The 12,047-nt window shown below is 63.1% G+C and overlaps 1 protein-coding gene across 1 annotated transcript; it reads right to left on the bottom strand.

Annotated features, from left to right (window-relative positions):
• Positions 1 to 9,215: 9,215 nt before the first annotated feature.
• Positions 9,216 to 11,827, bottom strand: LCN1 (lipocalin 1). The gene is given in 7 exon segments (XM_081587506.1): positions 9,216 to 9,241; positions 9,435 to 9,533; positions 10,245 to 10,355; positions 10,795 to 10,865; positions 11,275 to 11,405; positions 11,520 to 11,669; positions 11,738 to 11,827. Coding segments are annotated over 7 exon segments (678 nt in total).
• Between the last annotated feature and the right edge of the window lie 220 nt (positions 11,828 to 12,047).

The raw sequence follows: 12,047 nt of genomic DNA, 5'->3' as shown, positions 1-12,047 counted from the left end.
CTGGAAGTTTCCTGTGATCAGAAGCATACAAGGTCGCTTTTTGTATCAGCCACATATTTTTAGAGGGGAGTAGTTCATTTTTGTTTTCTTTTTTAATTGGAAGTAGCATTTTTGTTATATGAAAGGGAAATTTCAGATGAGTTAAAGATGATACGTACAAATTGAAATCTCTTTTGTAAACATCTGTATAATCTCCGTATAGAGACGCCTGCTCTAAGCGTGGCCCCAGAGCCAGATGACAGAGGGAAACGCCTGGCTCCTCCCGTGGCCAAGCAGAAACAAACATGCAGAGAACTGGGAGGACAAACCACAAGCTGGAACAACACCCCTCACATCCCAGGGCCAGAGAGCGGTTTGCCATCCCTGTGGGCCCCAGATCTTGAAAGTCAGTGTTGTAACAAGGGACAGCAGACAAACACGCGCACGTCTAACGAGGTGACGCACGTGGTTGGTGTGCGTCAGAGACGCTCGGCCTCGCGATGAGGACACGAGAAGACAAACACCGTGGAGTCGGCAGTGCCGCCCTGCGCTGGCAGGTTTCTAGTCGTGACGACCAGCGCTGGGGGCAACGTGAGGAAGCAGAGGCCAGCAGACCCCCTGGAGGGAGGCGTGGAAGGACACTCCTCCCTGGGAGAACCGTGCGTGGGACCCCAGAGCTCCACAGGTGCGTCCCTTTACCTGCAGAGCGAATCCTAGGAGCCCACCCCCGGGGATCCTCGCTCAGATTTTCACAGATGCATTTTCACGAGTCTCCATCACAGCACTGGTTGAAACACTCGTGTCCGTGGAGAAGAGATGGAATCCACCAGCCGTGGTCCGCATGGACGAGTGAATGCCCTGTAGCTGCTAAAGTGGGTGCCGGCAGGGAGACCCCAGGGTGGTCTTACCTGAGACACGTGGCCCAACCCTCTGCATCCAGGATCCCGTCTGTGAGACACATGGGTGTGATGTGATGTCAACACAGAGACGTGAATGAATCTGCATGTAAGAGACGGACAGACAGAAAGAGAGAGACAGTGGACAGGTCTCCGAGGGGGACGTTCACGTCACATCCTCCACCCTGGGGGATATTTAAATTTGTTATGAAGTGTGTGTGTGTACACGTGTGTATCTACATGCGTGTCTTTCTGTGTGTGCACAGGCACACAGAATTGTATCTTGTCCAGACACGTGCTGCACACCTAACTATGTGACAGGTGCGTGTACGTATGTGCACACGTGTGAACATGTGTGTGAGCATGTTGTGCTGATGTGTCTCCTGTGCACGCTCACATGTGTATATGTGTCTGTCTGTGTTCATGTATGTCTGTGTGCATGTGTGTGTCTGTGAGTGTGTGTGAGTGTGTGTGAATGTGTCTGCCTGTGCACAGGTAGGGGAAGGCTCCAGACAGTTCCCACACTGCACAGCTCTGACTCCAGTGATGGGTGGTCCCATCCCCCCCAGACTGCAGAACCTGCTATGACCCCTCCCCCTGACCATGCAGCCCTCTGCTGGGGACGCATCACCATGAAGTCACGATGAGGCCAGGGCTCCCCTCCTGGGAGGTCCCCCTGCTCTCCTGAGGGGCTCAGCCCTTCTGTGAGTCCCCCCACCTCCTCGTGGCTCCTCACACAACAGTGGCCTTGTCCTCACTGTCGGGTGGTAGGAAGGAACGTCTGCTCCGTGGAGTCAGGCTGGCGTGGGCCCTGCCCCTGAGAGCCCCCGGAACCGTCCCTCCCGCTGGTCCTGGCAGCGCCACCTGCATGCCCTTCCCAGCTAGTCGAGGACCAGGTGAGGCTCGTGGCGAAGACCTGAAGGTGAGGCTGGACCAGGGGACCGGTCAGCTCAGCGTGAGACGGAGACGATCCTGGTGATCCAGGGCCCAGTCCCATCACCCCTGATATGGGGAGGGGGCGGGAGGGGCCGGGCAGGGAGGACGTGGAGGTGGGCCATCAGAGGACCTGGCACGGGCGGCTCCACGGGACGCCCCACACTGGTGAGGGGCTTGCACTGCAGGGGACCCCCTGTCTGGTGTCTCCTTGTCAGGAGGGAACATAGAGTGCCTGGGGTTCCTCGTCTGCCTGGGGGGCCTGCTGTGTCCAGGAGGGCCTGGGAGAGCTGGCCGCCCCCACTGGGGAGCCGCACTGACCCTGTGTGGAGGGACCCCTCATCCCCAGACTCCAGGGAGGCTGGGATGGGGTCCCCCTCTCACCATGAGAAAGGAGACCCTGGTCACCATCGGCTGGCTGTTAGGTGGCACATTGCCCCAGGGAGATCTGGGGAAACAGCAGGGTCAGCGTCAGAAGAGGCCAGAGGTCACTGCTGACGCAGTCCCCTCCCCAGGGGCAGCGCCTGTGTGCAGCCAAGCCTGCACACAGCCATCCCAGACTCACAGGCAGTATAAGCTCCGGACACGCCGGTCTTCTCCAGGACGACGTCCACATCGTAGCAGTAGCCACAGGTCCTGGAGGATACAGCCCTGTGCACAGGGGCCTGAGGTCTCCTCCTCCTTGGGGATGTTCGGGGCCCCCACCCCAAACTTGGAGCCGCACAGGGGACCCCGACTCCGGGTGGAGCCTTCTGCTACTCCGCCCCCATCCTGGCAGAGCCCCGGCCCCTTCTCCTGCAGAGTTCAGCAGACGTTCAGCCTCTCCCCACGCCTACAGGACGGTGGGAGGACCCTGAATGGGGTGGGCTCGTGGCCGCTGCCCAGCCTGGCCTGAGGAAGGGCCTCAGGGAAAGCGGAGCCAGCGTGTGGCCAGGAGCCGCCCAAATACTCACCTGTGTGTCGTTGCGACCCACACGTGGGTGTCGCTCAGGACGGAGAACGTGACGGGGAACACCCTGGCCCCCGTGAGGCCCCTGTTCTCCATGAAGGCCGTGATGAACCACTTCCCCGAAACCTGAAAGATGTGGGCGCCTGGCGGCCTCCTCTCCTCCGCCTCGACAGCCACCCCGCCCACAGCCAGTTTCCTCGACCCCGACGGCCCCTGGAGCCCCTTGGACAACCCCAGGCTGCTCCCCCGGCACATCTGAGGTCCCTTCCTTCTAGCACCTTCCTGGGGCGCTGCGTGGGGCTGAGCGCATGGGGCGGAGGCCCTCTTGGCTCCCAGTCTTCCAGCCCTTGCAGTCACTGTGGGGAGGTCAGGGCCGAGCCCTAAACCGCGTCTCCCTCCTGACCCCGAGATGCTGGTCTCCGTGGACAGGGAGGGCTCAGCTTGGGACCCCTGACCCCCACCCCTCCCCCGGAGCCTCACATCCAGCCCCTGGAAGGACAGGGTGTCAGCCTGCAGGGCAGAGATCAGGCCAAGGGCGACGGTCAGAGTCAGGGCCAGGGTCCTCCTCTCTGGGGCTCTGAGCTCATGCCACTGCAGGCCTTTTTGCTGAGGTTCTGAGAGGCTCTGCGCGCCCTCCTGCAGCCGCCCTTTATACTCCCCGGCCCAGGGTCCCGGGGCACTTGGCACAGAACCCCCGCTCTCTGCGGTCAGCTGGCGAGGGAACCTGTCATTCTCACCCACGGCTCATTAAGCCTTAGGGCCGGGCCGCAGGGCCCCACGCCATCTGTGGGGGACGGAGGGCCACCCCATGGGACAGAGGGCCGTCCTGCAGCTGGGGCGAAGGGAGGGGGCCTCTGGCCTCGCCCTCACCCTGCTCCCCTCTCCAAGCACACCTTCCCCGTCCTGCAGGGTCTTCCGCGAGCGGGAGGTCTGACCCGCAGGTGACCAGGGCGGGTGAGGAATGGGGGGCGGGGGGGGCGCTGGCATCCAGCTCAGCCCTGGCCTCGCCGCCCTGGTGGCCCCTGGTCCCTGCGGCTGCCTGGCCTGCGACCTTCTGCCCTGTGTGAGGATTCAGGGCTCAGCTTCAAGCACAGCCTCCTCGGGGAGCCCTCCCAGGTACACTGACTGTGTGACACTTCCTGTGGATTATCTGTGGAGAACCGTGTTCATGTCCTGAGCCCCCAGACTGGGGAGGCTGAGAACGGTAGCAATGTGTTCCCTGCCGGTGCTGAGGCCTGAAGTCTGAGATCCAGGGGTGGGGAGGGCCCGGCCCCTGCAGTCTCCGGCAGGGGTGGGGGGGTCCTTCCTGCCTCCTGCAGCTCCTGGCAGGCCCCAGCGGCCCCTGGCTTGTGGCCACACCCCCCGACCCTCCGCTCCATCTGTCTGGACAGCAGCCCTGGGCTGCAGGGCAATCTCACCCCACCATTGGTAACTTAGCCCCACCTCACAGGCCCACTTCCATCAGCTCCCAGGCCTAGATGGGGTGTTTGGGGGCGGCCCAGCCCACTGCCCTGGAGCGCCTGCCTGAGTGACCCCACCGGTGTCTTTGTCCGCCTGTCTGTGCCCTGGGTGGTGCCCGCTTGTTCACAACTGCACGTCCAGTGCATGGAGGGACCCCCGCCCTCAGAGGGGCCATCCGGCCTCCCCCTCATGGTGGCCCCGCGCCGTGTCTGGCCACCCTCTGCGGTGTCCAGCTGTCTGCATTTCACAACGACCTGGCCAGGGACATGGAGCCCTGGGCCGGTGGCGGGCCCCCTTCTCTTCCCGGGGACGGAGGAGGTTGTGGTCTTGGCGTGCCTTCCTGGGACTCGGGACTGACCCGAGAAGGAGGCCAGGGCCACAGGTGGACCCTGGGGCCCCACAAAGGCATGTTTGTGCCCGTACGGGGCAGGGTGGGCCCCCCTCCCGCCACCACGCACTCGCATGACCTTACTCCCTGGGGGCGGAACTGAACGTTCAGCTGGACCCAGTGATTACTGCGATTACCATCCAAGGTGCCACTGAGCAGCCTGCCCTCCCCAGGGGGTCAGGGGGCAGGCCCAGTGCCCTTTCAGGAGACGAGGAGGCAGGTCTGGCCACAGGGAGAGGCTCCCATGTTCCCGGTCTGTGTGACCCTCTCCCAGGACCTGGCAGGATGGTGCCCCCTGCCACGTCTTGGAGAGACAGGGTGTCCCCTGGACCCGGGACACCCTGGCTTCTGCAGAGGCCCCGCAGGCGCGGCCCACTGTCAGAAGACGCCTGAACGCCAGGACACCAGACGCCCAAGGGGCAGTGTTGGTCCACAGCCCAGCGGAGGTTCGCTGGGAAACGGACAGAGGCTAGCAGGCCAAGCAGGCTCTGAGCAGTCACCCCGAGGCAGATAAGAAGCCATTTAGCCTGTGTTTATAGATGCAGGTCCGTGTGAGTGATGGACAGGCAAGCACGCACGTCAGCAGGAGGCCCGCGGATTTTTTGGACAAAGGTGTGAGGGCAGTTCTGGGAGGAAGGACGACCTTCTTGACAAGAGCGTGGGAGCCGCTGACGCCCACCTGCATGCAGAGCCGTTCCACGCCCGCCGCCCTCAGCCGCCCTTTCCAAACTATCTCTGCCTCGGTCACAGCCTGACCTGCGCTGGAAGCAGACAAGTCAGTAAACGAACCTGTAACCAGACGAGGCCGGTACCGAACCCACGCTCGGCTGCTCGAAAGGCCGATACCCGAGCGCCAAGAGGTGGTGAAGGGAAAGCTACTTTACTCGGGAGGCCGGCAGCCTGGGGAGACGGCAGGTGAGGCCCCCGCCTGTCCCGAGCTGCTGGTCAGGAGACCGAGGTGTTAGAGGCCGCGTGGCGAGGGGCCGCAGGGGTGTGAATAGCTTGTGCTCCACACTCCGGGTGGTTGTGAGCATCACCAGCCTGCTGGTTGCAAGGGGTCTGGGGTCTCCGTGCCTGTGGTCAGCAGTTTTCCTCTGGTGGGGGGTCCGCTTTGTGTAAAAACACCTTTAAAGCACGTGTCAGGCCCAAACGGTCACCAGTGTCCTGGCCCCATGGCTGTTCTTGGTTTCTCCTTCGCACTTCCTAATCACCACGTCTTGAGCCAACCCTTCGAGAACCAGGGGAGGCCCAGGAGGCAAAAGCTAGGGACACGGGAGCTGGTGTGGGGTCTCACTCCCCCCTTTGTTTTATACTCGACCATCTTGAGGGAACAGGTTCAGGAAAAGACAGGGAAGCAGGCTTTGGATAGAGTTCGTGCTAAACTTGGCAGAAGGGCTCCGTTTCAAACTCAGTGTTCAAATCAGGGCTTAAACAGTCACAGAGCAAACCTACGACAGCGAGACGAGGGGCTTAACACAAAGAAGCCAGACTCCTGCAGAGGAAACGTGAGAAAGCATCGGCTCAAGCCAAGCTAGGATGTCCCAGGTGCCCCATGGGTAAGAATCCGCCGGGCAGCGCCCAGGTACCAGCTGCGCCCCCAATCCGGGAAAAACCCGCATGCCAAGGGGCCAATGAGAGAAGTCGCTGCAGTAAGAAGCCCACCCACCACAACTAGAGACTCGGCCCTCTCTCTGCAACTAGAGACCGCCTTCACGCAGCAACAAAGACCCAGGGCAGCCAAAAAACAAGAAAACAAGTCAACAGACGTTAATAAGTAAATAAAGCCAACGCTGGTTCTCCTAGGAGGACTGACAGACAAGCTCAAGGAAGAGGCAAACCCGAGACGCACATGTGAACAGAGGCAAAGCAGAAGGTAAACCTTCAGAATCAGCAGAGAATCCGAAAGAACCGGGGCCCGGGGTCCCCGCGGGCACCCCCTGCCCCCACGATGCAGCTTTTAAGCGGGTGGCTGCTGGGACCACTGGCAGGAAAGACCTGCAGCCCAGGGGCAAGGCAGGACCAGGCAGGAGGTCCGTTGCACCTTCTTGGAGGGAGCACGACCCCCAGAGACCCCCAGGCCCTGTGCAGAAGGGGTGCCACCCCACAAGGTCAGCCAGCCCCAGGCGCACGCAGTTGGAGACCCTCCAGCCTCAAGCTGAGAGAAAGCGGCCTGTGACAAAGGGTCTGGGAACAAGGGTTCTCTCCAGGAATCTTGGTAGAAGACGAGCAAAAAATCCACACAGCTGAGGCTCTGCTGGCCTGATGCTGAAGGACTGATGCTGAAGCTCCAATACTTTGGCCACCTGATGCGAAGAACTGACTCGTTAGAAAAGACCCTGATGCTGGGAAAGATTGAGGGCAGAAGGAGAAGGGGACGACAGAGGATGAGATGGTTGGATGGCATCACCGACTCAATGGACATGAGTTTGAGTAAACTCCGGGAGTTGGTGATGGACAAGGGAGGCCTGGCGTGCTGCAGTCCATGGGGTTGCAAAGAGTCAGACACGACTGAGCGACTGAACTGAACTGAGCCACTTCCAGCCTGGCCAAGCATCTTCTAGGGCGCCACGCCGGCCCCCCCACCCCGCCCAAGGAGCAATTATTAACTCTGGACAAAACGTGAAAACACCCATTTAAGGTGTTGGAGAGCCACCAGAGGCGATCCAATGGGCCAGTGCCGCAGGTCAGCCAGCCCCTGGAGGAAGGTAACGAAGGGCCTTGGACCCGATACCTGGGCTCCCTGCTCCTCACCTGAGGCTGACCCTGAGTGGGCCGCCAGGAGCAGGCAGAGCTCTGATAGGAACCCTGCGCCCTCAAGGCTGGAAGAACCTGCCGCTGAGCTCCTGGGCTCCACCCTGGGGTGATGCCATGGAGGAGCCGCAGACAAGAGGTGCTGGCAGACCCCCAGGGGAAGGGGCTGCAGTGCGGCCCCCTCTGGGCCCCTCTCCAGATGAACGGTCAGGGAACCCATGCCCGCAGGCTGCCCTTCGGAGCTGAGCAGCCCCCGTGAGCCCCGAGTGCGGCCAAGCCGTGTGACCGCACCCAAGTCGCCTGTGAACCAGCCACAGGGACCTTGGAGCTGGCGCTGCATCCCCAGTTGGGCGTCCAGAGGACCTGCTGCATGGAGACCCTCAGACGCTGGTAAGACCCGGCTCCCTTCTGAGACCTGGGAGCCAGGCCCAGGTATGGTGGGTCGGCTCGGAGCCGTCCTGCCTACGTGGAGCCACGGCCGGGCACGGGCAGTTCCGCTTCCCGAGCAGCCAGTCACACCCACACTTCACACCTGCCCATCGGGTTCTCCCGCTCAGGGCCCCCATGCAGCAGCCTGACTGCCCGGGTCCATGCCTGGAGCCCCTGAAGTTATTCCAAGAGCCAGTCCCCAGGGAGCCCAGGAAAGCCAGCTCACCCCAGCTGAGCGGCCCCACAACTCCAGCTCCTGACCACCCTGTCCCCAGCGCAGCCCCAACGCGCCCCGCCCGGCAGGCCTCTGTGCTCAGAGCCGCGGGCACTCCAGAGCCCTGCCTCTCCTCTCCAAGGGCCGCTGCCTCGTGTGCGCCATCAGAGGTTCTTTAAATCTTATAGAAAACACCCAAAATCCCCCAAAAGCTGTCTGAAGAAGTTGACGTGTGGTGATTCACCCTCAGGGCTGTAACTCACCTTCCCAGACCTGCCCAGGCATGGACCTGGGGTCTTCCCCTGTCCCACCCCGGCCCTCACAGCCCTCCCTGCCTCAGCCCCCTCCGAGGGACCCCATAGACAAGCAGAACTCCCGGGGGTGCTGAAACCCTTTATTTGAAGCCAGGAGAAGGGTGGGGAGCTGGGAGGGGGAAGCAGCGGCCCGAGTCCCGGGGACAGGGCTCCTTCCACGACCTGCAGGGTGAACGCTCCTGAAGGCGCTGCCCAGGGGCTGCCTCGGTGCCTCCTGCCCTGCAAGGAGGGGGTGGGTCATGATGTCTGGACGGGGGGGGGGTGCGTGCCCCAGTGCCGCGGTGGAGGGTACAGGGCCCTCGGGGAGCTCTGGGCAAGCAAACGGCACCTTCCACTAGGCTGCCTTCAGGCCTCCAAGCCTGTGAAGGTGTGACGAAGTGACTTCAGGCCAGTGAGGGCAAAGGAGGAGCGTCACAACGTTCTGGACTCTGACTCTGCTCACACCTGGGCAGGTAACCTTGGGCACGCTGCTGAAACTCCACACTCCCAAGGGACCTGCCGCCGATGAGGGACCCGTGGGTCGGAGCTCTCTGTGTGGGGCGCCCCAGCTCCGACCCTTCTAAGCGGCTCATTGGGAAACAGAGTCATGGTGATGCATGGGGGTGAGAAGGGACTTCACACCTGCTGTTCATGCCTGATGTTCATGCCTGCTGGCAAGCACACGGGGCGGGGCGGGTGCCAGGAAGCAGACAGCCTCCCCCCTGCAAAGGCGTTTCCCCACTGCCCAGGACTGACACTCTGAGCCCATCTGAAGGTGCTGCCCAGGGGCTGGGTGAGTCCAGGAGCAGACGCTCCACCTGCTTGGCCCAGGTGGGAGCAGGCCTGGGGGATCAGCCACATGGTCTCTCAAAGCCCCAGGGACCCCAAGACCCCAAGCGCACTCGACAGCTGTTCACTTACCCTAGTTTCCTCTGGGAGAGCAAGTTTCTGCAGAAAAAGGAAGCATATTTCAGAAGACCCCAGGGAATCCCTTAGCCCAGGGCCCCTCCATCAGCCAGCACTTCCCGTGACCCCGGAGAGGACGAAGCCCCAGTCACTGTGGCCTGGCCCGTCAGGTGTGGCTCTGCCAACGGCTCCACCCTGGGCACCGGCCAGCAGCAGGCACGTGTGGGCTTCTCACCGCTCTGCAGGGGCCTGAAGATCTCCAGGTTCAACGTTTTGGCTTTTGCGAACTCTGTGAATTCCTCCCAGGCCTCCGAGCTGTTCTCCGGGTTTCTTCCTGTCGGTGAAACCAGGAGATGGGAGGGTGAGTGGCTGAACCAAGAGTGACCACGTCTTGGTCCCAGCCTGGGAGAGTGAGGGGCCGCCTCGGGCCAGAGGGGAAGCCACACAGCTGCCAGGGGCTGGACCCACGGGCCCTGGGCAGGGCAGAGAGCCAGGCTGGAGAAGCAGACCCGCCCAGGAGTCTCGGGGGCACAGGGGCGCCCATGTGGCCGGCCTGGGCGGGGCAGGAAGTGCCCTCAGCAAACGCCCCGAGGATGGAAGGTCTGCTCGGGAGGGAGTCCTCGCCGGCCCCTGGGCTGACGCTCACTCTGCTCCTGGCCACAGGGACCCTCCGTGACCCTCCGGGCCTCCTATCCGCGGGCAGGAAGGTCCTGATGCTCCAATGCCTGCCTGAACCTCGTCCCCATAATGAAGCCCCAGGAGCTGGAATTTCCTCCCCACTCAGGCTCTGTGCAGACACTGCTCTCCGCCCAAAGGCAGCGCCCCAAGGAGCGGAGCCGAGGGTGACGCCGCAAGGAGTTGCCTGGTGAGCGGCGAGGGCGGCCCCGACACTGACGTTGACGTCCTGCGCCCACTGCGGCCCCCACGGACACCGAGCCATGACGTGGGGTGGGGCCTGCTGCTTCCTCGGGGGCCTCTCCTGAGCAGAAGGCACGCGGAAGGGAGCGGGAGGGGCTTTGCGGGGGCCAGGATGCGGGACCCTCACCCAGAAGCTTCGCCATGCGGATCTGCCGCCCATCCAGCTCGCCCTCACAGTACAGGATGAAGTGGTCCCGCACCCGCGACGCTAAGAGGTACACCTCGTGCTTGCCCCCTTCTGTGGAGGGTGGCACACGGTCCTGAACAACCCAGGCCCCTCCAGGAGCGCCTGCCCGGGGTCTCCACCCCGGCCAGACCCCCAGGCCCTGGGCCCCCAGCTCCCAGGAGAGGCCCTGCCCGGGAGGTGGTCACCCAGTGAGTGGGTCCCAGGGGGTTTTGGGGGGTCCAAAGAGGCCAGAGCGTGAGGAGCTTCAGCTCCGCTCCAGCCGGAGCTCGGACCGGCCAGCCGCTCTGGACGAGTCCGTCACACCTGTATGTGGAGTCAGGTGTTCATATCTCTCAGGCAAACTGACCGGTGGGAGGAGTCACCGGTCACTTAAGGGGGTCAGAAAGGAGTGAGGCTTCTCTGGATGAAAGGTGACCCCCAGAAACCCCCAGGTGACCCCAGGTGCTGGGGTCCACCTCCCCACCGCCCCACCTGGGGCTCCGGGACTCACAGGCCATGTATCTGCCGGGATCGTTGGTTTTCGCCAGGACCACGCTCCTCTCCCGGCACTCACCATCAATCCTGGGACACAGAAGCCATCTGTGCTGATGCCTGGGGTGTGCCCACCTTGGAAACGGCCCAGCCTGGGCACCGTGAGCCCCGCCCCACCGCAGCCACTGGCAGGCCCAGGTCCGAGGCAGCACCGGGAGCGGGGTGCTTCTCCCACCGAGTCCAGGCCCCAGCGGGGCCTTCAGCATCTCCCGCGGCAGCTCCTCGGGTCTCCCAGCCCTGCCCCACCACTCACAAGGTCCCATCTGGGACCTGTCCCTGCACGGGGTCCCCAGTAAGGCAGTGACCCCTCAGAGCTGTCCAGGGTGGAGCATCATTCGAGGGGTCGGGACGGACCCCAGTGTGGCCTGCCCACCCCCCCCCAGACACCACTGTCCTGCTGTGGGAAGGGGGCAGCAGGGAGGTGGGAGGCGACTCTCACTGCGAGGTGACTTTGACCTCCAGGTCGTCCCCCTCCAGGACGCTGAACGTCAAGGTCATCACCGACTCCGGATTCTTCCCGGGAACGTCCTGGTCTGTGGTCACGGCCTTCACATACCACTTTCCTAACACCTGGAGAGAGCTGCCTGCCGTCAGGGCTCAGGCTGAGCGCCCTCTGGCCCACTCAGCAGCCCCGGACTCTGCCCCACCCCCGGGCTGGAGCACCGTGCGTCTCCCACCTCCCACCCTCAGCAGATGCCCAGCACGCTCGCCAGACCCACCCAAGGTGGGCGCCAGCCCCACAGGGCCCCCGGGACCGTGGGTGCCCACTGCCAGGGCCCTCGGCACCCTGGGCCCATTTGTCACAGACCCCCTGTCGCTCAGTTTGACCACAGCCTGGGGGGCAAGGGTTGGTGCCTCACCCAGGGGCCCCTCCAGCTGCCCAAGCCCCAGCCGGGCCTTACATCCTCAGTCCAACTGTCTGAGACCGAGGCGTCCTGGGCCTGCAGGGAGGTAACAAGGCCAAGGCAGAGGGTCAGGAGCAGGGTCCTCATCTCCAGGGGTCTGCACGCACGGCCGCTGACAGGTCACTCACTGGGCGCAGAGAGGCTGTGCCGGCCACTCAGGCAGCGGCCCTTTATGTCCCATGGCCCAGGGTCCCCACGGAACTTGGCAGAGACCATCGACCAATCCCTTCCTGGCCATAAACTGTGGCCAGCTCTGCAGTGGAGCAGATAAAGGTCACTGTTGATGTTGCTGAATAACGCTCGTTCA

Source organism: Giraffa tippelskirchi, chromosome 4 (genome assembly GCF_054371585.1).
Source record: "Giraffa tippelskirchi isolate mGirTip1 chromosome 4, T2T-mGirTip1v1.2.pri, whole genome shotgun sequence".
Lineage (NCBI taxonomy): Eukaryota > Metazoa > Chordata > Mammalia > Artiodactyla > Giraffidae > Giraffa > Giraffa tippelskirchi.
This window is presented reverse-complemented; position numbering and strand designations above follow the sequence as displayed.